At 41.0% G+C, this 24,703-nt stretch overlaps 2 protein-coding genes across 3 annotated transcripts; one reads left to right on the top strand and one right to left on the bottom strand.

Moving 5' to 3' along the window:
• Positions 1-537: 537 nt before the first annotated feature.
• On the bottom strand, positions 538-4,273 carry haus4 (HAUS augmin-like complex, subunit 4). The gene is made up of 9 exons (XM_029454994.1): positions 4,083-4,273; positions 3,623-3,762; positions 3,164-3,295; positions 2,894-3,034; positions 2,508-2,604; positions 2,237-2,382; positions 1,956-2,086; positions 1,746-1,814; positions 538-1,510 (listed from the first exon to the last, which is right to left on the bottom strand). Exons 1-9 carry the CDS (start codon positions 4,147-4,149, stop codon positions 1,324-1,326), a joined length of 1,110 nt encoding a protein of 369 aa, XP_029310854.1. The 5' UTR covers positions 4,150-4,273; the 3' UTR covers positions 538-1,323.
• Positions 4,274-6,245: 1,972 nt separating this feature from the next.
• Positions 6,246-22,787, top strand: fxr2 (FMR1 autosomal homolog 2). 2 transcript variants are annotated; one of them, XM_029454543.1, is made up of 17 exons: positions 6,247-6,958; positions 9,530-9,582; positions 10,487-10,580; positions 11,180-11,251; positions 12,617-12,765; positions 13,044-13,137; positions 13,396-13,512; positions 13,632-13,802; positions 13,908-13,986; positions 14,131-14,288; positions 15,045-15,131; positions 17,383-17,602; positions 17,715-17,894; positions 18,912-19,103; positions 19,300-19,407; positions 19,616-19,704; positions 20,217-22,787. In XM_029454543.1, the coding sequence occupies exons 1-17, from the start codon at positions 6,866-6,868 to the stop codon at positions 20,325-20,327; spliced, it is 2,067 nt and encodes a 688-aa protein (XP_029310403.1). In that variant the 5' UTR covers positions 6,247-6,865; the 3' UTR covers positions 20,328-22,787. The 2 variants fall into 2 exon arrangements, with proteins under 2 accessions (XP_029310404.1, XP_029310403.1); XM_029454544.1 differs by lacking the exon at positions 15,045-15,131 and having other exon boundaries at positions 6,246-6,958.
• The last annotated feature ends 1,916 nt before the right edge of the window (positions 22,788-24,703 follow it).

Below are 24,703 nucleotides of genomic sequence, written 5' to 3'. Positions count from 1 at the left end.
TTTCAAAGGGAACACGTCTTATCTTGGAGTTTGAGGTGATGTTGTGACCCTGACAGGGGGAGGAATGAACACCACCATCTGGATGAAAACGCACTGAAACGGACATAATTAAATACAAACTGGCCAATTATTTTACGTTTACTCTTTTTAAGCTACTTTTTTTATTCTTTTCCTTTTTATATTGTATTTTTTATTTTTATTTGATTCAACACATATGGGGAGGACTCAAACAGACCTGCATAGTTCTGTGTTTTGTTCAAAGTATGCCTAAACATGTACTTTTTCCTTCTCTTTTAAAGAGTTTGGTGTTTTCCTTTGTTAAAACAGGTAAACATAGCAATACGATCTCAACAGTTTCCTTTACTGTCACTGTAATTTCATGAATGCAACAAATATAGTATAATTATATGTAAAACTTAAGCTGTGTTATCAAATGTTTTGTGGCTCCACACAAATCTTATTTGGTGGAAGAGGGGGCAAAATGGCTCTTTGGATAGTAAAGGTTAACGACCCCCGCACTAAACTGAGCATTTCTGTTATTTTTTCTCAAGCACAAATCTACAAGACAACAGATACCTTTGATGAAAACACTGAAACTCCCACAGAAGTAGACAGAACACTGGGGGCAACATGGACATGACTGATGGTTGTATTAATCTTCAATAAGTGTTTAAAAAGTAAAGAATATCAGCAGCATACATACATTTACTCAGTTTAGTTTATTTTCTAACAGGTTTATATCACAATATACATAGGAATGCTCACCCGACATTTGGCACATTTTAATAAACCTAAACCCTTTTATTCCAGGTGCAGTTAGAACGAGTCCCTGAACAGATGTTTCACTGCTGCTTCTGCCAACTAGGAATACCATTTCAGGGCAAAGGTACTTTTCAGTGTCAGTATGAATATACTAGTTATTCTCACTTTCTTCCACTAATGTAGAAAGCAATCAAAAGTGATCATGCAGTTACATGGAAGACACTAAAGCTTAGTGTAACGCGACATCTAATTAAACGAGTAATGATTACTAAAACACCTTGGACTCTAAATGGATTCAGGTAGAAACACAGAAAGCAGTAATGCTGATTACTATGGTGATGTACTAAAGATGCTTGACTATTTTAAGAAAACTGAACATATGAAAAGTTATTAAACAGCATTCTTGAGTTACGAGATGTTATGTGACCCAACATAGTTCTTCTAGGCCAAAAATCCACACACTGTCTGTGACAAGCGTCCAAAAGCCGGCATGTCATTGTGAGCAATGACATACTACGTAAAGGGAATGGCTGGCTGTTGTTCCAGCATCAGATATGATCTTCACTTGTTGCTGCACTGGGTGAACTCCTTCAGAGCCCAGTTATTCATTTCTATCTCCTGCCGTAATCTGCAGTACTCCTCAGCCAAGGCTTCAAAGTTTTTGCCCAAGATCTCAAAGGAGGCCAGTTTTAACTCAACAGAGTGCTTCTCCACCTGACAGGTCTTCAGATCAGACTCCAGCTTCTCTCTGAAATTGAGACCCAACAACAAAAGATTGTTAGAGAAATACCAGCCAGGATGTAGTTTTTTATAATGACTTTTCTACAGGCTTGATATCAGGAAGTTACAGTTCAAATGTAAAGAGATTTCAATGATAAACACTATTGAGAAAGAGTATGCATTCCCTCAACTGCGATGCCTTTCAGAAAGTGCAATGGACAAAAAATTTGAAATTAGTCAGAGATGGACAAAAAGCATCTTGCCTTATTTTTTTATGAGCAGATATTGAGTCCACTGTGTACGTGTCCAGTTGGATTTCCACCATCTCAGTCCTTTGAAACAAGAAGACAAAAACATATGTAAAAAAACTGAAATGCATGTAATACTGATGATCTAAAGTTTATTTTCCTAGTAAGTCTTTCTCTATAAGGGCACCAGCAAATCTATAATATTGAAATGTAAAAACCCCTTACTTGATCTTCTGCAAGACTAATTCACATTTTCCCTCAAAGTAGTCTAACTTCTTCCGGTCCAAATCTGTCTGGATCCTCAGCCTGTGGTCCAAGATGAGAGACTGGAGAAGCTGAATACACTTAATCAGTTCCTGGACACAAGTCAATAAGAAGAAAAAACACTGAAAGCTAAATATATTTCTTTACAAACACAAAATGCCCATCATTTTATATATGAAAATCTGCAAAAACGAAGGAAATGTATGAGCTTGTTTTCGTTAATGACATGCAAGAGCACTTACAGAGAGGTAGAGTTGAGTCTGTCTTTGCAGGAGAACAGTGTTTTCTCGGCTGGTCTCTTTCAGACTCTCTGCTTTTTTCTTGTCTTTGTCCAGCTGGGCTGACAGATGAGACAACTTGCTGTTTTTCAGACCCTCACTCTCATTCTCTAGAAGAGATATTACATAAACAACATCCTGGTCATGTCAATGCAGAACAATGAAGTGATATAAAGGTGGTGAAAGGGATCGAGGATATTTACTGGTAGGAACAGATAAATCAGTGATACTGTACCCCATTCAGGTTGATAGTAAGAGAGGAGACTCAGACACTTTTTCTTCAGATGTTTCTCCAGCTCTTTTGGAAGACCCTGCTTCATTCTTTGAACATTCTGGTAAAGAAAAATACAGCATAGTTCACAAATGAGCTACAATTGTTACTGGACTATCTCTCTACTGATGGTCAACTTTCTTTTCTGAAATAAAGTCTGCTTTGGTACCACTGTGTCATCCATCCATCAATCAATCATTTCATTTATGCTATACAAACACACACACACACACACACACACACACACACACACACACACACACACACACACACACACACACACCTTATCACCAAAGTAATTAATTTTCCTTTAAGTATGTAGGTGAATATTGTGTACTTGTATGACTCACCTTCTCTGATGGCATGAGCTCCATCATCTGTTGGGGGTTCAGACCCAGAACAGAGGGCTGGTCCTGGTTGGTAGTGCTACTGGGATCCAGCTGTGTGATACACTGAGCCACCAGTAGACACTTCTCCATCGTCTCATAGAACTACTCACAGACAGATGCAATGTGCAAAGTGAGTGGCCTAGTGCAGCTTTAAGGACCAAAAATAGGTTGTGCACAATTCATTGACAGCTGTGCATTTGTGGCGTGTGCAAAATAGGAAGTGAAATGTACCATGTTCTGGTCAGGGGGTACAGTGGCATGGTGCTTCCTGACACAGTGGTCCTGGATCATCTCCTGCAGTCCTTTGTTGAGGCTCTCGGAGCGCAGCCAGTGACGCCTCTGGCTCTGCAGCTTCTGCTCAGCCTGCAATAAAGCATCTGTAAGTGCTCACCAAGCATACATAAAAAACATGCAAGCTCAGACCCGTGTAGGAAGATGCAAGTTCCATATCTGTGATTGCTATTATTTCTGGTTACCAGTAGAGGTCGGTAAGTCAGACTACTTACTGTGTAGTTAAATATGAAAAACAATAGTAGCAAATCCAGCAAACATATAGCTGTTTGGTCTACGTTTAGTTTTATCATCATGTAATACTCCATCTTGCAAAACAAGGAGCTTGTGTGTCAACAAATGTGTAAAGTAACATTGCTGAAGGTTTAGTCCCAGTGTGAGCACAGTGCCTGCTGATACCTTTTCCAGCTCTGTTTTCAGTGGGACTGTGAGTCCATGTTGGTCCACATGTTGTGTCAGGGTGGCCAGGAGTTTACAGAACTGAGGGTTCTGGGTCAAATCCTCCTCTGTAATGTCACACAGAGGGAAAGAGGCGAGAACTGGGTGGGAGGACAGTAAAAACAGTAAACGTATTATTATCAACGGCCAAACCAAATCACTGTCAGGAGATTTACAACAATACAGCACTCCAACTTCAACTACATGCTACCATAGTTACTATCACATTCAGCCTATGCATCATACTTGCCTAATTTAATTATGAAGTACGGAAAAGCAATATGGACGTATGACGTTACATCCTCTGTAATTTTGACATTAATTAGGTTTAAAGCCACAATTTGTCATTGTAACTGAGTAAGTTAACGGTTTAAGCAGCAGCTTACATTAACGCAAGTTAGTAACTTTGACTTTTTCTTACCCTGTTGGTGCAAACTGTCACCCTTCCCAAGCGATGATACATGTGTAGACTCGGCACCAGCGGACATTTTCAGCCGAATTGTGTTCCTTACAAGCAATTTAGCAGTTTTTGGATTTCTAAAGACTTTTCTAGCCAGCTCGAAAGCAACACGAAAATGAAATGCGTACTTCCTGAATCAAGTTACGCGGGCCTGAAAGAAGCTTTTCTATTGGCTAACTGAGCCATGTGGTCAACCAGAGAGAGAACATGCATGACACTCGCGGGAGCGCGCTATGCGAAAGAGAAAATTATATTTTAATGTTTTCTAAGGGATATTACCATTTAACAATAATATAATCTTCATTGACATTAACGATGATACATTTTATGAAATAAAAAAGTATTCCCCGAATAATAAGTTAAAAGCCCCCCATAAATTTACCAAAGAATATGACATAACGTGGTGAAAAAATCATCATACTGCATCTTCAGTGTATAATTTCTTGTTATTTTCTGTTAGGTCTATTGAGTTATGCCAGTTCTGGGATCGGGTAGTACAGTGTTTCTGCCACTTGACATCTTTACTATCATTGAGGCTGGTTTCTGATTCTCACCCAGACTATGTAAAGTAATCTTAATCAAAATATTGATTTTCAGAATTTTCCTAAATCCAAACACCAAATATGGGTCCAGGTGTGTGGTTTATAATTGTTCCAAAGGTAAAAAACTTACAAAGACATTTTTTTCCTAAAAACAAACAGACTTTGTGGGATGGGCTTTGTGAAAAGAAACATGCTCCCTGAATCCCACCCTTCAGTTATTCATGGGGAAAGTGTCTCTATTCATATTATACTGCTGGTCATCATTCTCCTTGTCCTCAACATCATTTTAGATCTGATATTTTCCTGCCCTTGCCTCTGACCATCAGCAGGCAATAGCATGGCCAGCTGTTGCTTGTTGGTGTTAGCAGTAAAACAACTTGCTTTACTAGAACCTGTTGAAGTTCCAGGTAGAGGAGATATTGCAAGCAGAAGTCTTATTTTGCTTTAATAAAGGTCAATACGGTTTTTATATTCCTCTCTTTTTCCTTTTGCTGTGTCAGTTTTGTTACACCTTTTTTCTGCTCTTCCTGCAGTTGAAAAGAGAATTAATTCAAAGTCAAGTGGCAAATCAAGTCTGGGGCTCGGTTGGCAGGGGGTTAGTGAGGTAGGTGGATGTCTTACAATTAAAATAATTAGGCTATTATAATGACTTCTATTATAAGTACTTGAAAGTTGATTACAGAGATTACATGAAATGCCTTGTCATTTGTTGGGTCTCTGACTGCTGCCTCCAAAGACACTCACCTTCCTGTTGTTGTCAATAAGATATATTATGAGCCTTTTTATTCTAAAGTATTTGTTATGCATGCTTTTAACAGCTGTGTCAATACTTTTATACGACTGGTTAGTTATAAAATTAAGCAGGCTGTCACATTCTGACCTATCAACATTGGATCTGGGATTCCATAACTGAGTATTCCTGTACAGTGTGGCTTTCCCCCATGACCTCTGGCCTCTCCTGTGCGCACTCACAGCTGTTTCCTCGCAACAGTCCTTGCCCATGTCTGGTCTTCATGGTGCTGCATTCCTGGTGCTTTGGAACAATATCTTACTTAACTTTGCACACACAACTTCTTTACTCATTATTCTATTGTGAAAAGGTGCGACCAGTCACATTTTTGTTTGTCTAGTTTTGTTTGATGGTTATATGTGCCAATAAGCATTACAAAAGTAAAAAAGTAATTCAGTGTGAGGGTTTTACCCTTTTCCAGTCTGAATATGGATGCTTCGAGCATGTGATTTAACTGTTGCTTGATTCATGATATGTATAGTAACTTTACTGTAAAGCTGTTTACACAATGGCTGGTGGTCCTTACTCATCAATGAGTGGGACAAATTATATATGGAGCCAGTCAATTTGAATAACATTATAATTGACACGGAGTAAAACCAATGGATTGTGTTAGGATACAACTCTCTAGATTTTATTGGCCACGTTTATAGACCAACCCTTATTTGCTAAACCAATTAGTGAAAGCTAGTGTTGAGTGCCAAGGTCTCTGACCAATCGTAATCCTGGGTTTCCTAGTGGGCGGGGCTTTGCCGTGGAGGGGTGGGATGTTCGAGGTCATTCAGTCCTACTCTGATTCACTCTATCGGCGTGTGTTTGTGGGGACGGGTAGTTGGAGTAAGGAGTCGCCGGGCGGCAGTGCAGCTCAAACGCTTTTGGGGAAAGAAACGCCGCTGAAAATTGCACCACAGACTGAAGAAACGACCCCCGGTGACGACTTCTGTGAAATTATTCAACGCAACAACTGCGCCACACGCTCAACCAACAAACGCAGCCAGGCTATCACATGCTAGCCAACTAGCATCCCTGAAAACTGACGGGATCAAGGTGTTTATAGCTAGCCTCCCAGCTAATTATCCATCAGCTAGCATCCTCCTGCCGTAGCATCATTAGCTTGCCTATCCTCCTCGCGCACGTCGAGACTTCACCATTGCTCGTGGCGGTGCCTTTCGGCTCGCGAGCACCAAACCCAACATTCGGACAAAAACAGACAACGGAGCTTCCTCACGAGCTGCTGCTGGAGACAGCGTCTGCGTTGCATTAGTTGGCACCATCACACCCATCTTCCCAACCCCTTCACCTCTGCCCCTCTCCCTCCACCCGACACACTGGAAATCCACAAGCGGCCGGAGAGCGGCGAAGGGCCGGCGAAGCTGGGGGTGTTAACGTTACCGGACTCGCCGGGAGTCGTAATGTCTACAGACAAGCTCAGCTGTGCGGACCTACCCACAAGTATGGACGGGCTGGCCGTGGAAGTTCGCGGCTCGAATGGGGCCTTCTACAAGGTAAACTGGTTACAGTCGTAGTTTCTAGTTGTCCCAGTTAAAAGTTTAGTTTCAAGAATAACTGTTAGATTTCGTCTTCCAAAGCCCAGTCCTAGCTAGCCATGAACTATTTGACAAATTATATCTTAGGTCCAGTTCTGACAAACTGGGATGGTTTTGCCTTCCATTAGGGTTGGCCATTGTGGGGTGGGTAGCTAGCTCCAGCTAGCTATTAAGCTAGCCATACTTGTCATCACCATGTATGGCCTATATTTGGTCGTTTTTAACAAATGTCAATATGAAGACAGGCCATTCCATTGTAACCAGATTCCCATAGTTTTGACATGGCATACAGTATTTCTCAAAGCCTATTGCTTTGTCTTGAGATGCAATCATTTATAACCGAAGCAAGCTGCTAATCACACAGCTGTTGTGCAGTTCCTGCTTATAAGTATGATTAGATGCTACATCAAAGCTCATACTTCATATTTGTTTTGTCCTCTAACCCACTTTCCAGCCTACTACTGAACCTTGGGTCTTATGTGTATTGCCCTCACGAGGAAGAACTACAGTCTCAGTTTCTGTTTCAATTCTGCCTCATTTTCAAAAGAAAGTATAGTTTCATATCCAGACACATGACTTAAAATCTTTGTTACTGCTGTGTCACAGCTTGTTTTCAAATATCACATTAATATGTCAACTCAGTGGCTTCAAATTGAATTCTATACTTTCATTTTTTATTAAGAGACAGCTTAAATATTATTGTTTTCATTAGTCAGTCGTTTGGGTTTGGAAACACTGTAGGTTCTCATATAGCCTAATTTCAGATTTCATAGAGATGTATTTGAAAACCTGATGGAGATAAACCTCACGCATCATCCCCCTGCTTTCTTTTCTTAGCCTTTGGGACCTCTTATTTTTATTGCTACTAGAAAACACGTTTATTTCGCCATGTGCTCTTCTTCTCTTCTCTGGTTTTCCAGATAGTCAGGCGACCACATGGTTGTTTAGGGATGAGCCTATATTTACTCTCATGGTGCTGTTTCACCTGTCGTTCTGTTTTACAGGGTGACAGTTTGGCTCTGGCGTAAATTAACACTTCCACTCCTCTATTACGTCCATTATCTCACAGCTCTCATTTTGTGGATGAGATGGGCTCTTACATGTACTCACATTCTAAAAGTCATATTCCCGTTATGTTATCCTTGTTAAGAGAGAGTGGGGCAAAAATCTGTATTGCTTTTCTTTTTTCCTGTTGTGATTGAATCATGGAGTAAAATTGTTTTTCTTTTTTGGTGTCAGTGTGAGTCAGTTAGTTTCTTTCTTCTTTTTAACTATGAATCAGGATCATATTTATGAATCTGCCAATAAACTGGCGATTTGTATTGTGTATATTCTGCCTCTTTTGCAACGGCAAGCACACTATGACTATGTAAAATATACAATTATCCCATCTAATACTAGACTTTTGTTCGAGAAGGTTGTAAACCTGCCGCCGCTCGTCCGAAAGGTGTTTTTCTCCACATGGACCTGCTTGAGGATGAAGGGATGTCATTACGAAGCTGTCTGTGACCCCTCTAAGCCCCCACCTTTCCACCAGTCATGTTAGAAAGAGGGCTTGCCTGCCCTTTGACCTGGTGGAAGCAATACTCATGTCTCCTAATGTGACCTCTGACAATTGGAGGATGAGCACTTTATAAGCCTGGCCTGTTGTCATTTCTGACTTCTTCTCCAAAAGCTAGCTAGCTCTGGTGAGAGACAGTGTTAGAGGCAGCTGCTAACTATTCATGTGAGGCATGCTTTGATCATTACGTAGACTATCTCAGAACAGCAATAGTGATTGATATTAGAATTGTACTTAGAGTGGACTGCTTAAGGGGTGTAAAATGGTGTAAAAATCCCAATGTGTCTACACATATTTCCCCATGATCCATGCTGAAACTCTAGCCCCCCCACATGTCTGCAAGATACTGCCTGACCTCTCTGTCCCATATACGGTAGTGTCACACTGAGAGACATGCCACACCCACCACTTTCCTCCCGTCTCATCATTGCTTAGTGGTGTGGGTTTTTTGGTCAAAGTTTATGGCATACTGTGACATATTTGTGACTCATGATGGACAAGTAACACATTTCAGGGATCTCTCTCGAAGTAGTTGTCTCTAGACTATCTCGTATTTCCATATAGGCTCGCCTAAGTGAGCCTTCTGCATACAATTCCCCTTATGAACATACCTCATGTAAAACTATAATATTCCGACTTGCACACAGAGAGAAAGCTTGTGCATTTTAATTCTGTTTGCATGTGAGTGTGTGTGAAAGAAATTTACAGGCTGTCTGTGCTGTCAGGAGGAGTCAATGTTCATCGTCACTTTATCCAGCACAGAATTCACAGCCAGAGACATTGTGTCAGTGATGTGATGTCTTGGCTTCCAAAAAGCCCTAGATGCTCTTTTTCAGCAATAGTCTGTATTGGTCTAGCATGTCTGATGTTGTTTACATGCAAATCGAATGCTCACAACCCCACCCCTCATCACTGTCAGTCTCATGCGTTCATGGGAATAAAATTCTGTCTCTCTGCTTTTCTTTTAGGGTTTCATCAAAGATGTCCACGAAGACTCTCTCACAATTGTTTTTGAAAACAAGTAAGTTTCCTCTTTATGTTAACCTCTCCTGTATATCTACTTTATCATAAATAGTCCATAAGTGGAGAAATTAAGCTTGAACTGTAGTAATTGAAAGTTATGACGTCTTCTCCAGGCTGGTGCTTTACCCAGGCGTTCAAAATTGTCCCTTTCAGCACCTGCGCCTGGCATGCAGCTGTCCATACACGTCTCTAACAGTTTTTTACCTCCTGCTCTGATCCCTCCTGCCTAGGCCCTTCTGATAGCATGCTTTACTATACTCCGAGCCCTACCTACTGTCCCTTTCCACTACCCACCCATCCCCCTGGTCCCTCTTAATCTACTTGGCTCAGAGTGTAGAGCAGGGCGCCCCTAAAAATAGTTACCCAAGGTATGCAGGGTGGGAGGGGTGGCAGTATGGTGGCCTGTGTCATTTTTTAGATTATCCCCTCATTTCTTCTTTTACTTTCTCTGAGCACATGGAGTTGTTGGAGTAGCTGGTTGTATAAGAAAGTGATTGAATAAAATACCCTTTTGGATCTTAAAAGTAATAAGGCTCTTGAATAACTAAATGAGCCAGTCACTGAACTTTATGGGCACTCTTCATGAGCTTTTTTTCAAGTTCTTATTTAATGTCAAAGGACATCATACAATGAACATAGTCACTCACTGTCCAGACACGAGAGGTCCTCGAACTTCCTCATTAAACTTGATGACATTTAAATTTTGGGTTCCATTATGTCAGTTAATGTGGTGCACAGCAGTGAGCGGGTAATACATCCATGTCATGACATTCCCAATATGACATGAGAGCAAAAAGCGCTTGAGCTAGACTGCTTAAACGATGTTACTGCATTCCATTTTGGTACCTGTGAATGTGCAAGCTCACAAGTGTTTGTGTTGTCTCTGTGTCGTCTTGCCATAGCTGGCAGCCAGAAAGACAGTTGCCCTTCAGTGACGTGCGGTTGCCGCCTCCAGCTGAATACCTCAAGGAAATAGGTGAAGGAGAGGAGGTGGAGGTAAGGCCTGCCGCTTGGTGTCTCTCTTACTTTGCTCCTCCACTAAGTTTTCACTAACCCAATGTCCCAAGACCTCATGACGGACATTTTCAGTACATCGATATGAAATAAAAACAGTTTTTCCCTTTTTTAAGTATTTGTCTTACTGTAAAACAGCTTCTGGCATGTGACTGCTTAAGAGCTGTTTGTGTTTTTGGTGCTTTAGGACAGCTGATCATATTATCATTTATTATTATTATTATTATATGCATATTGAACATGTAGAAGTTATCGTCTGGTGTGAAAGCTGAATAATATTTTAATTGGATTTTGTACAATCCGTCATAAATTGTATCTTTTTAAAAGTTGAACACTTGAATATTTGTTTTGCATCATCTCATATTGTCTTGGCAATATACAAATATTTTTGCTTTTCCTTTAACACACAACACTAATTAGTTAAATGTGCATATCTGCTTTTGCAGCCAAGGCTATGTTCAATATTCTCACATCTTGCCACTAATCTAAATAAACAGTTTGGATCACAGTTGAAGGTGTAATAGTGTTTTAGTTGTTTTTGCCTATGATCCAGCTGTCATTCACTATGTATCTCCTTACAGGTTTACTCTAGGGCCAACGAACAGGAGCCATGTGGCTGGTGGCTGGCCCGGGTGAGAATGATGAAGGGAGAGGTAAGTTGTTCAAACAACCAAGAACATTATCTTTAAAAAAGGGGTAACTGATAGAAAAAAATCTGAAACCATTTACAAATGGTTTCATCGCTGCTGCATTCTAAAGCAGTAGAGAGGAAAAACATTGAGCATATCCTCTCTACTCCGGAGATGTGTGTCTTTAGGGTGTTTTCAAATTCCCTTTCTACCTCTGCATGTCTCCATTAATTAAAACAACATAGTCATACAACAGTAAGTCACAAGGAACATTATGATGCTGTTGTGCTGTCTTGTCATAAATCCCAGCAAAGCAGTTTTGTTTTTTTAATCCGGTCTAATTTACCTAATCTTCACAGTGCCTTTTTTAATGCGGTTGATATTCCTGAGTTTTAGTTCCTGGGTCTTAAAGGTTCCTGGAACTACTTAGTCATAAAGGACTAATATTATTTAGAAGATTATACCTTGTGTCAGATCAGCTTGGCTATATCGCAGTATTTAATAATCATTAATGGAGAAATTATATTTCACTTTGTCATCAGTGCTTTGTTGTATTACCAGTAAGTGTTTATTGACCTCCGACTGCTGATTGTGGAGTGAGAACTGGCCTGTAGGAAAATAAGAACTGCTGGGTAATGAGCTTGAAGATCCAGTATGTCCTGATGTGGCCTGACAGAGTACCTTCAAATTATATTTCCCATGCACCCTGTGCTTTTGTGTCTTCACACTGACTTCTTGTGACACACTGGATTTGCACCAGGCTCACTCTAACTGGCACAGTTACCTAATTTTTACATTTTTTTGAAGTTTCTAATAATCAAGAACCAGAACTGGCTCTTAGTTAGCTGCAGGTTGAATAGTAGGTCAGTGGGATATGGAAAGGACAGCGTTGTAGTGCTACTGTGCCATGGGAGTTGCTGCTGGTGTAGTGCTGTTATTTGGAGCAGTCTGATAAGAGCCTGCAGGAATGTCTAGCACTGACTGATGACTTTAATTCTGTCCTTTTGAGCATGGAGTGTGCAATGTTCATCTCACTGCCTCACTCGCTCATGGTTTCCCTTTTTCTTTCCACACATTTTTTCTTCTTTCTCTGCATCTCTCTCTGGTACACCTTCTTTAAAACTGTGAAAGGAGTGAAGCGTCATTAAACAAATGAATAAAGCTATAGAATTAATGCAGTTTTGATGTGACGTATAATTTCTTCATTTGAAAGAAGACGTCAATTAATTTTTTATTTGAGAGCTAAATCAGAGTTTTTATATTGATTGAATACAGCACTTCTTTTTAAAAATCAATTTAATTTACATTGATTATCTGAACTGTCAAACTTTCATATGTCTTGACATATTTTGCTACATTATTTAAAGTCTGAATCTCTTGTGTTTCCAGTTCTATGTGATTGAATACGCAGCATGCGACGCCACATACAACGAGATTGTCACAGCAGAGCGCATCAGGCCCCTCAACCCCAACAGCCCTTCCTCTCGAAGCTCCTTCCACAAGGTCCCCATCCCTGTCCCGGAAGACCTGAGGGACATGTGAGTGTCTCTACATTGTCAAACTAACAACCTGAATATCGATTTGTTAGTTAACATCAGCATTTCACTAAGTTTTAAGACCTAAGCATTGAGCAGTGCCAGAGAAATTGTAGTAAAAGTTTATTTTTGTGTATATATATGAATGAATGGCACCTTTCTTTGAATGTTAAGTTCTTGCATCAAAAGTTGTCTCAGTAAGAAGTGATGTTATAATGACACACGGCTGGCAAATGAATAACCGGGCTGACTCTCCTGTGGATTTGTTTTCTTATCGACAGCTGTGAAAATGACAACATTCACAAAGAGTTTAGGAAAGCTATCGGCGCCAACTGCATCTTCTACAGTTCCCAATCGCATGAACTCATTGTGCTGGTAAGTACTTGGAATACACTCGTCAGTTGGGTCTCGCCTCATGAGCAAGTGAATGGCCTCGTTACATATCCATATATTAGGGACAAAATACAAAGGAGCTGTAGTAACTCTCATCAAAGGGATGTTCTTCATATTCTTAAGATGCGTGTAGATTTGAATCCAGCTTATGCCCCCACATCTTTCCTCTTCCTGTCTCTTATCTCTTTATCAACAACTGTTGATAAATTGTAACTTATTTCCATTTTCTGTTCTCTTCAGTCTACAAATGAAACCACAGTAAAGCGTGCAACTCTTCTGAGCGACATGCATTTCCGCAGCATCCGTACCAAACTTATGCTAATGTCCCGCAACGAAGAAGCCACCAAACATTTGGAGGTAAACGTACTCTTTTTACATACACGTGTGTACATTCTGTCGAATGCATTTCATTTAGCTTTGATGTGTGGATGTTTGTAATTGAAAACCAACCGTTTTGTTGTCGTTTCCCCCGCCAGACAAGTAAGCAGTTAGCATCAGCATACCAGGAGGAGGTGAAGGTCAGGGAGGACCTGATGGGCCTAGCCATCGGATCCCATGGTGCCAACATCCAGCAGGCAAGGAAGGTAGCTGGTGTCACAGCTATTGAGTTGGAAGAGGAAAGCTGCACATTCAGGATCTACGGAGAGGTATGCTGCTTAATGAGCTTGTGTGCTATTGTTTGTCCCGTATGTCAGTTCTTGTCCCAATATATGGATAGATCTACTGTAGTTTAATATTTGTGTTTTTGTTAGTCCCCAGAGGCAGTGAAGCAGGCTAGAGAGTTTCTTGAGTTCAAAGAAGACTTCTTTCAGGTACCCAGGAACCTAGTAGGTGAGTGAGCTACATTCATGTGGGAGTTTATTTTGTCAGGGACAACATCCCACTTCACACACTCCTTATCACTACACATATTCACTCTCTTATTATCTTAACATTCTTTTAACCCTCTTTTTCTTCTTTTGCCCTCTCGCACAGGCAAAGTCATCGGCAAGAACGGCAAAGTCATTCAGGAGATTGTGGACAAGTCAGGCGTCGTCCGTGTCAGGATTGAGGGAGACAACGACAAAAAGCTTCCCCGGGACGAGGCAGGCAGGCAGGGGGCAGGCAGGGACGACACTGCCAGCAGCAAAGAGGTGAATGCACCGATCGGCTGGCCTCCCAGTCCCCGATTAAACCCCCACCCCCCCCATTTGACATAATTTCTGTCAAATGTTGTATTTGTACCATGTTGTTTATCCTGTACACACGACATCTATTGCACGTCTGTCCGTCCTGGGAGAGGGATCCCTCCTCAGTTGCTCTCCCTGAGGTTTCTTCCATTTTTCCCCCTTTAATTATGGGGTTTCTTTTAGGAAGTTTTTCCTTGTGCGATGCGAGGGTCTAAGGACAGAGGGTGTCGTAACCTGTACAGTCTGTAAAGCACACTGAGACAAATGTATAATTTGTGATATTGGGCTATACAAATAAATTTGATTTGATTCTGCTCTCCAAAAAGCAAAGCTTATTAACTGCAATCGAGTGTAGAAGTCCCAGTGCTATCTGCTTTGACACTGTTTGACTGCTTTTGTTTTGTCAGTAGCACTTATGTTTTCATTGCTTTTAATACACACAGCCCACTGCACAGCATGTGTCAGTTATGTTGGCTGTGTGTGGGCACATATCTGTCTTTTGTCTCTGATGGGTTGATATGTTTGTGTTAAGGGTGCTCAATGTGATTTATAAGCACACTAATTATTCCAAAAATGGTTTGTAAATCACTTAAAATGTTGTTGTTTTAACTGTTTCCTAATCGTTGATATTTTCCGCAATAATAGCAATCCGTATTTAAAGTAAGGATGAAAAAGAAAAGCAACTCAACTCTTTATATCCCCCTCTATGTGTTCTATCAGGGCATGGTTCCCTTCGTGTTTGTGGGAACTAAAGAGAACATCAGCAATGCTCAGGCTCTGTTGGAGTACCATGTGTCCTATCTCCAGGTTAGTAGATCCTCCATGTTCGCCAGTAGATGGCAGCACTAGCCTTTTCTCTGTTCCTGTCACTCAAAAAAACATCAGATAAAAGAGAGCGGTGTATTTGCAGCATTTCTGTCTTCTGTACGTTGCAGCAGTTTTTACTTTGATTTGATTCCATAAATGTGTTTCTGCTCAGAATATCTGGACACTTGGTAGAGGAAACATGTTTCTTAGAAGCGCATGTCCTTTATGTGACATGTGGGATAAGGACAGGGTGCTGTTGGGAAATGTGGGCGTATTTGCAGGGTCAATTCATATTGGTCACCTGTTTCCCCCCCCTGCCCGGCACCACATGTAGAAAGCTGCTGAGAGCACCTCGTTTTGCCCTTACCTCATGTTCTTTTATAAATAGCCCTTCTCTCTGGGATGGGGTGAAGGGTACACAGGAGTTTAGATTACCAGCTATCTGGACCCTCAGCTTCCAAAAATAACGCCTCACTTCCTTCACGCCCCCCTTGAGGTTCAGCTGTCAATGGTGGAGGCAGCTGTCACACTATGAAGTGAGACCCCCCCTCTTCCAAATCACCCACCACTAAACCACCACAGAAACTGCTGTCAGTGCACTGCTACCATTAGATGCCAAAGCCCACCCCCCCTCTTCTATGAAGATTGGATGTGTGGCTTTGCTTAAAAATAAAAAATTGTGATACTGCAAAAATTAAAAGTAGTTTTTAGAAAAATATTTGTGTCAGCAAACGGGATCATTGTTTTACCAAATACCTTGGTATCTATGTTGAGACAATATTGTAGCGTTGACTATTGGTGCGTTCACAAAATGTTTACTTTTGTTTTTTTGATAAATAGGTCATCAGTATAGTGGATATAATGACTAAGTGAGTAAAGGCAAATAATAGAACTAGAACTGTCTGGTAATGCAGTATTTGAAACCAGGACAAGACGACACTTGTGCCTTATTAAGATATCCAATTCTATAACCTTTAAAATGATATCTGGCTGTAATTCTCAGTTTGTTAGTGCTGTGAGTGAGAGCATCGGTTGTCACATGGGTGGAATGGTGGTCTGGGGATCCATGGCAAAATCATATTGTGTAGCTGGAGAGTCGTAGGAACGACTGTTAAAAGTGAAACAGTGACTCAATATTATTTTCCCCTTGTCAACAGCTTTTCCCATTTTCCATGGTTCCTGGGACAAATTTTAGCAACCACATGGGCTAATCTGTCTAATTAATTTTGGAATCTGTGAATCAAAGGGGCTGAGCACATGTGAACATTTAATCTCTTTGGACAGAGACGAATTGAATCCCACACTGTGAAGCTCTTTCAGCTATCCTTATACCACACAATGTGGTGAAGGATAGCTGAAAGAGCTTCACAATGTGGGATTAATTTTGTCTCTGTCCAAAGAGATTAAATTGTGAGGGGACGATTTGCATCTACAGTGATTTCACATCCCTATTATCATTTAAGGCACATCCAGAAAATGTCAGCTGTTCCTAACCTTGATCACTACAAACTAATAAATAAATATTCGGTCAAAAAATTGGTAGGTATTCCAACAGAAGTGGGGCGGTTTTCAAAATGGTTACGTTCAGGGTTTGGGGGGTTCAATTTGCCCACAGTCTTATCTGGTTGGAACACTGAATTTAACGCATTACTGCCACTTAGTGGCAGAGTGATAAACTTAATGACAAGTACACCATCCCACAGCAGATGGTTTGTTAGACCATGTCTTGGTCCCAGCTCCACAGCAGAAGATGTGTGTGGTGCGTCGTTTGATAGCATGAAGTCATTACAAACCTTTTTTGTCCCCACACCTGTATTGCCTGATTTGAACGAGTGCTTTGTTTGTAGTTTAACATGATGATGCCTGCATGCGATGGTAGCACTTACACTTTTGGCATGCTGCATTATTATTGACAAAGTGGAAGGAGCCCAGGTCACCTTATCATGCTAGGGGTCTTAGAAATCTTATGTTTCAAATAATGCTGGGGCAGATGCAATATATGGTAATATATGGTGATTTTAATGTATGACTCACTTTGATAAAAAACATATTTTTATGGCTGTGCTTTTTTTGTTTTTCCATTAATTTTACTTCGTTTGTGTTTAACAACAGGCGGACGTCAATGTGTACAGTGGGATGGGATGCAGGGAGGGAGGGGCATTTTGTTGAAACTTTTCAATAAACCATGTGCTGAGAGACGAGCAATTAGGTGCACCCTATCGACAACTTTTTCATCGTCCCTGTCCTGTAGGAAGTGGAGCAGCTGCGCCTAGAGCGTCTCCAGATTGACGAGCAGCTCCGTCAGATCGGTGTTGGGTACCGTGCACCTGCTAATCGAACTGGGGGCCCTGGTGTTGAACGGGAGAAAGGTTACTTGACAGATGACAGCAGCAATTCACTCCACACCTCACGCACATATGGGGGCCGCGGCAGAGGGCGTAGGACCTCCAACAGCCAGTACTCTGGATATGGTGAGAATGAAGGAGTTGAGACATTATTTCAGTTGGACTCATTTGAGAATAACAGAATGACAATTCTGTCATTTATTTTTGGTTTTACATTGCTTATCTCTGCTTGATCCAGGCACAAACTCTGAACTGTCCAATGCTTCTGAGGCGGAGGATGTTAGTGAGCGAGACCAGCGGCCCCGTGGCATAGGCGGCGATGAGCGAGGCGCCCGACGGGGCGGCAGGGGCCGAGGCTCTAACTCAGGAAGAGGCCGTGGAGGGCCAGCAGCCAAGCCTTCCAACTCCATCAGCTCAGGTAGTTAAAGCCCATGTTCAGGTTACCAATAAACAAGGGCCTTAGATTTCAACCTTTAGTCCGCCAAGGAAGGAGATTTCATATGATCTTAGAATAATGAGATGAGAAACAGCAGTATGGTGCTGCCAAGCAGGTCCCAGAGTCTGTCGAAGAAGCTGTGGCAGGTGCCTTTTTGTACACGAGGTATGTTCCTCTTACATGATGAAGGAAGGAGAGCTCACCTGAGTCAAGAGGGAGATTAGGTATATGTTAGAAAAATATTCTTAATAACGCCACAAAGTCAGGATTCAAATCAAGTCTTGATCAATATTCTTATAAGAAGCAGAGTTTTATTTCATACAAAGGATGATCAATAAAACTCACACAAATACAGGTTTGTAAGGTCTGCTGTGCTGCTCCCAGAAGCAACTGTCTCAGCCCAAATATATATATATATATATATATATATATATATATATATATATATATATATATATATATATATATATATATATATATATATATATATATATATATATATATATATATATATATATATATATATATATATATATATATATATATATATATATATATACATACATACATACATACATACATACATACATACATACATACATACATACATACATACATACATACACACACACACATACACACACACACACACACACAGGATCAGGTCTCAGACTAATTCAATAGTCTCCGCTATCAGACGTGCTAATTTACCAGGCTGAGAGCCTGTTCTTTAGAAAGTGCAGTTCACCTCCTGTCCCCTGCTGGGTTTAACACTTCTTTGTTAACCCTGTCTTGTCTTCTGCCCTTTCTCCTGCTGTGCTTTACACTCGGTATTATAATCAGTATTACCTGTATTTTCCTATCAGTATACATTGTTGAAATGTAAATATTTACTGAAAAACATGCCTGTATAAGTCTGCAAATAAATACAAATGACAGAAGATTAGATGTAGGTAAGTATAGTTGCAATACTTATTATATGTTCTGTGGTATATCCAGTGCTGAGGGACCCAGACAGTAACCCATACTCCCTGCTGGAGGGTGAGGGAGAGCAGGCCGAAACAGACATGAGTGACGGCACGGGAGATCGCCGCAGACGCTCCAGACGCCGCCGCAACGACCAGGAGCCCAGCGTGATGGATGCTGCTACAGAGTCAGACGGCCAGGCCGGCCCCAGCGAGAATGGACTGGGTGAGAACTTCATTGTTGTTCTCTCATCTGTTGCATGATAATTTGTGAAAACAGAAATGTTTGCCATGGATCAAAGAAGGAAAGCACCAGCACCTTGTAAATCTGCACTAATAACCTAAATGTTTGTCAAAGAAAGCAGAAATTCTGAACTGTGACATCAGAGATGGTAATCCATATTTTCTCATTTGACGGTTAGATGAAGAAGCACGACCTCAGCGCCGCAACCGAAGCCGCCGCCGTCGCAACCGTGGCAACCGCCCAGAAGGAGGTTCAGCCAGCCGTGACAGACAGCCAGGTGAAAGTGGTGAGGCACCATGTTTTACTAGTTTACATTTTCCTCTTCAGAATGAATCATATGCTTTTAAACTGCTATCTGTCAGAGTGTGTCTTTGTTATTTCTACAGGGGTGCTGATATCTTCAAGCAATACCAGGACATTTTGAAACTCTATCTACTGTATGTACACTGTGGCTCCCAGCAAGTGTTCAAGCTAACAGCTTTTAATGTTTCCAGTGACTGTTGCTGACTATATATCCCGTGCTGAGTCCCAGAGCAGACAGAACCTGCCCCAGAAGGAAAACCACACTGGCCCCGAGCCCAAGGTACAGGCATAAACCCACATACTAGGTGTGTGCTAATACACAGAAGTCACATCTTGGTTTAGGAGTCACGGTTTGATGTGAGTTTGGTAGGCCTCACAGCAGAAGAAAGCATTATTCTGAACACAGTATTGCAAGTGTATAAGACAAAACAAATTCTCTTGCTGGGGACTGACATTTTTTAACACTTTGGTTAACAATTTTTATTCTTTTCTGACACTTCTGTATTACACTGAACACATTAGGCTATAAAACTAAAACGCTTCTATTATGCTATGAACTTTGGCTATATGTAGAAATCCAAAGCACCCAAACGTGTATCTTCCCGGTGATCGGCACATCTAGGGGTCTGCACTGAACCGTCTGCACTGAACCGTCACCCCTGTACCGTGACTGTTTGGCACCAATACAAGAACCGTTACGGCTTTAACACACATTGACCTCAGCCTTAGTTTCATTGATATAAATCAGATTGTTGCTCCATTTTCACCTTTTCCCACCTTTTGTCCCCACAGGAGAACGGGACCAGCGCCACGAAGGATGAGCGAACACCCTCCAAGGGCTCTCCCAACAAAGGCATGACCTCAGCCAGCGAGACCCTGACCTTGGTCAACGGGGTCTCGTAAAGAGACGGCCCTGCCCCTCGCGAACCCAAGTCTAGAGCAAGACTCCATGGCAAACTCTGTCCCTGCTTGCATTAACTTAAACCTTAAACAGATGAGTGAAAAGTACCTGACAAAATACCTGAATTCATACTATGAGAGTATAAAAGTACAAAAAAACGACAAATGCATCTACTTTAAAACACACGTTAACGGTGTATGCTATCCTATCTATCAGTACTTAGTGCTTATTTAAAAAGAAAAAAAAAAAAAAAAACCTAGCTTGCCAAAAAAGAGCTGGTGGATATGACTTGATTTTTAAAAATACTGAAATACAAGAAACAGGACAAGACTTTTTTTGTTTTTCAAACGGTTGTCTTTATTTGTGTCTTTTTTTGTTATGTTAATTTTGTTCATTGTTTATCACTGGTTTGGACTTGGCGGTCGCTCTCAACCAAAACAGACGCGTCTCTTAACAGTGTTAAAGTACAGACTAGAGAGATGTAAGCTGTAGGGAGTGGCGTACAAGCAGACAGTCCAATAGCTTATGTGACGCGATGTTCGCACACTGAACCTGGGAGTGGAGACAGACAGACAGATTGGAATATTGATAGACATTGTGCCTTGAATTTGAAAAAAAATAAAATAAAAAAACTTGAGTTTTTCCATTAAGTATGCTTTTGTTTCCCAAGAGGAAGAAAAAGAGGGAGAGGTGTTCTTCCAGGTTTTTTTTTGGTTCCAGTAAGAGAACAGACTGAGGGAGTGATGAGTAAAACGAGTGAAAAGAGGAAACAGAAAAGGAAGGAGTGGCTGGCCAACGTGAGGAAAAGGAAGTCTGATGCCAAACACGAAATTCAAGGCGCTTGTCCTCACTCTTGAGTAGAATGGACAGCGTAGGGGTCAGTGCGTGCGTGTACATGCATACATGCGTATGTGTGTGCACAGTTAAGATATTTGGCAACCACAAAACTGGGAGGGGTTAGGTAACAAAGCGTAATGCAGCCCTGGGCGGGTCGCACGGTGAGACATCTCTATTTATCGACAGGCCTGAGGGGTGTCTTCCTCCTCTTACCTGTTTTAGGTCTTTTGAGGGTCCAGGGTGGCTCCCATACAGCCTTGTAAACAGGACAGGCTGAGACCAGACCGACGGCAGACTTGAACTATAGATTTAGACTTAAAAAGAACTATACCGTGCCTCTTTCTCTGTGTTGGAGGGGGCGGCAGTGCTAGCTTCCAGCCACACTTGTGTCTTGATAAACCACTGCAGCGCACAGCACCGGATGCACACGAGAGCGACCACCTTTCTGGGACAGGTGCTGCTAGTGGGGGAGGGCCTGGAAACTGCGGACCGTGGGACAGCTTCAAATGACACAAGAGCCACATGACACACAGGCCCACACTTACAGGATACATGCATACACACCAGGTGCGCGTAGGTCGACGTGGTCGCCCGCATGGCGCAAAGTAGAGGACCGCAACCGAAAACTGAACAAAACAAGCGAGGTGTCTGTCTTGTACCTGGCAGTTTGGGTTGGCAAATGGAGTAAGAGAGGGACTTGAAACCTCAGTGGCTCTCTACTCATGTTGTTACTGTTGTCTTGGTTACCGCTCTCAAGTTTTTTTTGTTTGCTATTTCCACATCTTAGAAAATATGAAATAAAATATTGAAGTGAAATCAACCTCTTCTCTGGAGACGAACTTTGATTTCTCTGTCTTGTGAGTTTGCAGTCTATTTTTCTAACTTGCATGGCATTTAGTTAACGAGTAGTAGGTGGTGCCTGTCCTGTGCATGAGGAAAGGGTGTTATTAATCTGACTTACAAAGCCATTGTTTCATTCACTAGAATTGCTGCTAATGTACACATTGAATGTCCAACTAATGTAGAAACTCTTGAAGAGAAACTATTTGTGACTTCAAAAAACATCTCCCCCTCCACACCCTCATCTGCCCAGAAAGCCCAAGTTTCTATTGGTGGATACAAGTCAGAAAAGGACCCATTCCTTCGCTCGCAAGTTTCGGAGTCTCACAAAGTGTTAAATTACAAGGGCAATATTGTGCATGACAAGTAAGCGTCCACATGACCAAAGGTTTTGAGAGACAGATGAATGGGAGTGTGGTTGAGATGACCCAGATGCTGCTGTCATACATTTCTGCTCACCTGTATGTTGTGTTTTTAAAGAATGAACGAGCACTTGAGTATTTGTACCTTGGTTCAGTTGCATGCGTGTGAGTGGAGGAAGCTCTATCCGGTATGTTTGTGTTTACCTTTATACCTCATTGTGTGAGTACTGTATATCCTCATGTATCTGTACCCCTCACGTCCTGTTGAAAGGCTGCTGTGAGTGTGTGTGTGCGTGTGTGTGTGCCTGTGTGGATGCCTGTGTGGATGCTGGTTGTACAGTTGACTCCTTACTCTGTCAGATTTTGTCTCTGGTTTTCTCACTCATGTTCTGATGGCAATAAAGGACTTTTCATTGTTTGGTATACATCTTTTCTGAACAGTTTGTTCCTTTTAATATAGGCACTAATATATATATTTGCAGTCATTAAAACTATTCAAAATGACCTGGTTACAAAAAATGTGTCTCGATCTATTTTAAGCAATCCTAATTTTGAGTTTTATAGAAGCATGATCAAAGTCAGTACACTTCTTTAGAGTGACCCAGCAGGGAATTAACACAATTATGGTTGTTCCACTGTTAGTGTAATGCATCTCTAGTAAATGCATCAACCTGTAAATGTTAACCATGAGCACAGGCACGTGTATAGTGTGAGTGTGTGCCCTCTTGGCACACGCAGTTATTAAAAGAGAGTAAACTTTCACTCCTTTAGGATCAAAAGATATTAACGGAACATTCTTAACAAATGGGTTCAAGAGTGTGACACTAGAATACAGTACGAGAAGTGCAAGAGTAAGGACAAGAGGACTGTGAGCACCTTATTTGATGGGTGGTTCAGCCGCAAGACATGATCTTGGACTCGCAAATGGATGAAGCATCTTTCAGGTTTCCTTTTTATATTATGCTTTGAGAATAAATCAGGGGAAAAAAACAGGAGTGACAAATCCCGGAGGACTTGTGCCTCCCAAGGTCTCCAGACGCCAATAAGTGGTTGATGAAGATGCACAGAGATCAAATTAGTAGCCTTACCTGACTGTTTAAGTGATGTCTGTGAGCCTGGTTTACAGAATTCTGTCTTGTGTTCAAGCTAGAGAGGTAATCACAAAGTGTCTGACTACTCCACAAACAAGCAGGTATGTTAATTTCAAGCACTATTCATTTACTGTACTTCTTTTTTTTTTCACTTTTGATATGGCAGTTTATAATGCATAGTATCTCTGGAATGTGCCTGTGCTTAATTGTGAGTTTACATGGACCTATTTTTATATTACTTTTCCATCGCCTACAGCAATACTGTACCATTTATAGATTACATTATTTTTTTTTAAAGCCTATTAGAATTAGAATTCAGTAGATCAAAAACATACTGTATTTCGAGGAGGGCATTCGTGGAAGTGCATAAAGCTGCAGAAACCTAACTTGAAATAGGTATTTGCACAACATAGATGAATTTAATCATGTTTTGGCGCAGCTTGCATTGTTACAATACCAGTTCAGTTTTCTTTCACATGAGAGTCTTGGTCCCTATCTACATCTAAATGTTAGAGATTTTGTCCCGATAACAGTCAGGTGTGGAGCATGGTGACTGGCAGGAAATGTTTTCTTTCCACATGAAGTGATTAATCAATGGTTTTAATCTGTTTAATTTCAGTTTAAAAGAATGTCCCATATCAGGCTATACATATTAAAGCTGCACTAATCAATCATTTTATAGAAACAATGGATACCTATGTTTAGCTTGTAGAGTTCTGCCCCCAAGTGGCCAAACAAACCAACAAAGAGAACAAAAACAAAAACTCATTAATGCAGCTTTACATTTGAATGAAATTCCATTCACTATATAAAAGGAACACTACAAGTTGAGATGTTAAGATTAAACAAGAGTTTCACTTTAAAACTCACCTACGTCATATCCGTGTTAAGCAAAAAAGATCCTCAACCAAAACCCCCGCATTTAGGGATTATAATTCACACAGACATCATGTAACCCAATTTTACTTAAATTGTCATTTCAATCCTTCAACCATGAGCCTTTTATTAATTGTATACTGTAAAAGTTAACTTGTACAGTTAACTTAACTACACGATAGTCCATTCTTCCTACATCTTTTGCAGTAGGCCTATCTAGATATAAGAATTCTCGTCACAAAAGTACATTTACATGAAAATAGATGTAGCGTATAATCAAATAAAAATTCAGATGTGATGTGAGGGCAACAAAGAGAAGAAATAACATATTAAACGTAGCTATTACATTTAGACGTTTAAAAAAACTTGAAA

The sequence above is a fragment of the Cottoperca gobio genome, chromosome 18, assembly GCF_900634415.1.
Source record: "Cottoperca gobio chromosome 18, fCotGob3.1, whole genome shotgun sequence".
Lineage (NCBI taxonomy): Eukaryota > Metazoa > Chordata > Actinopteri > Perciformes > Bovichtidae > Cottoperca > Cottoperca gobio.
The sequence above is the reverse complement of the archived record's forward strand: the minus strand, read 5'-3'. Positions and strand labels throughout refer to the sequence as shown.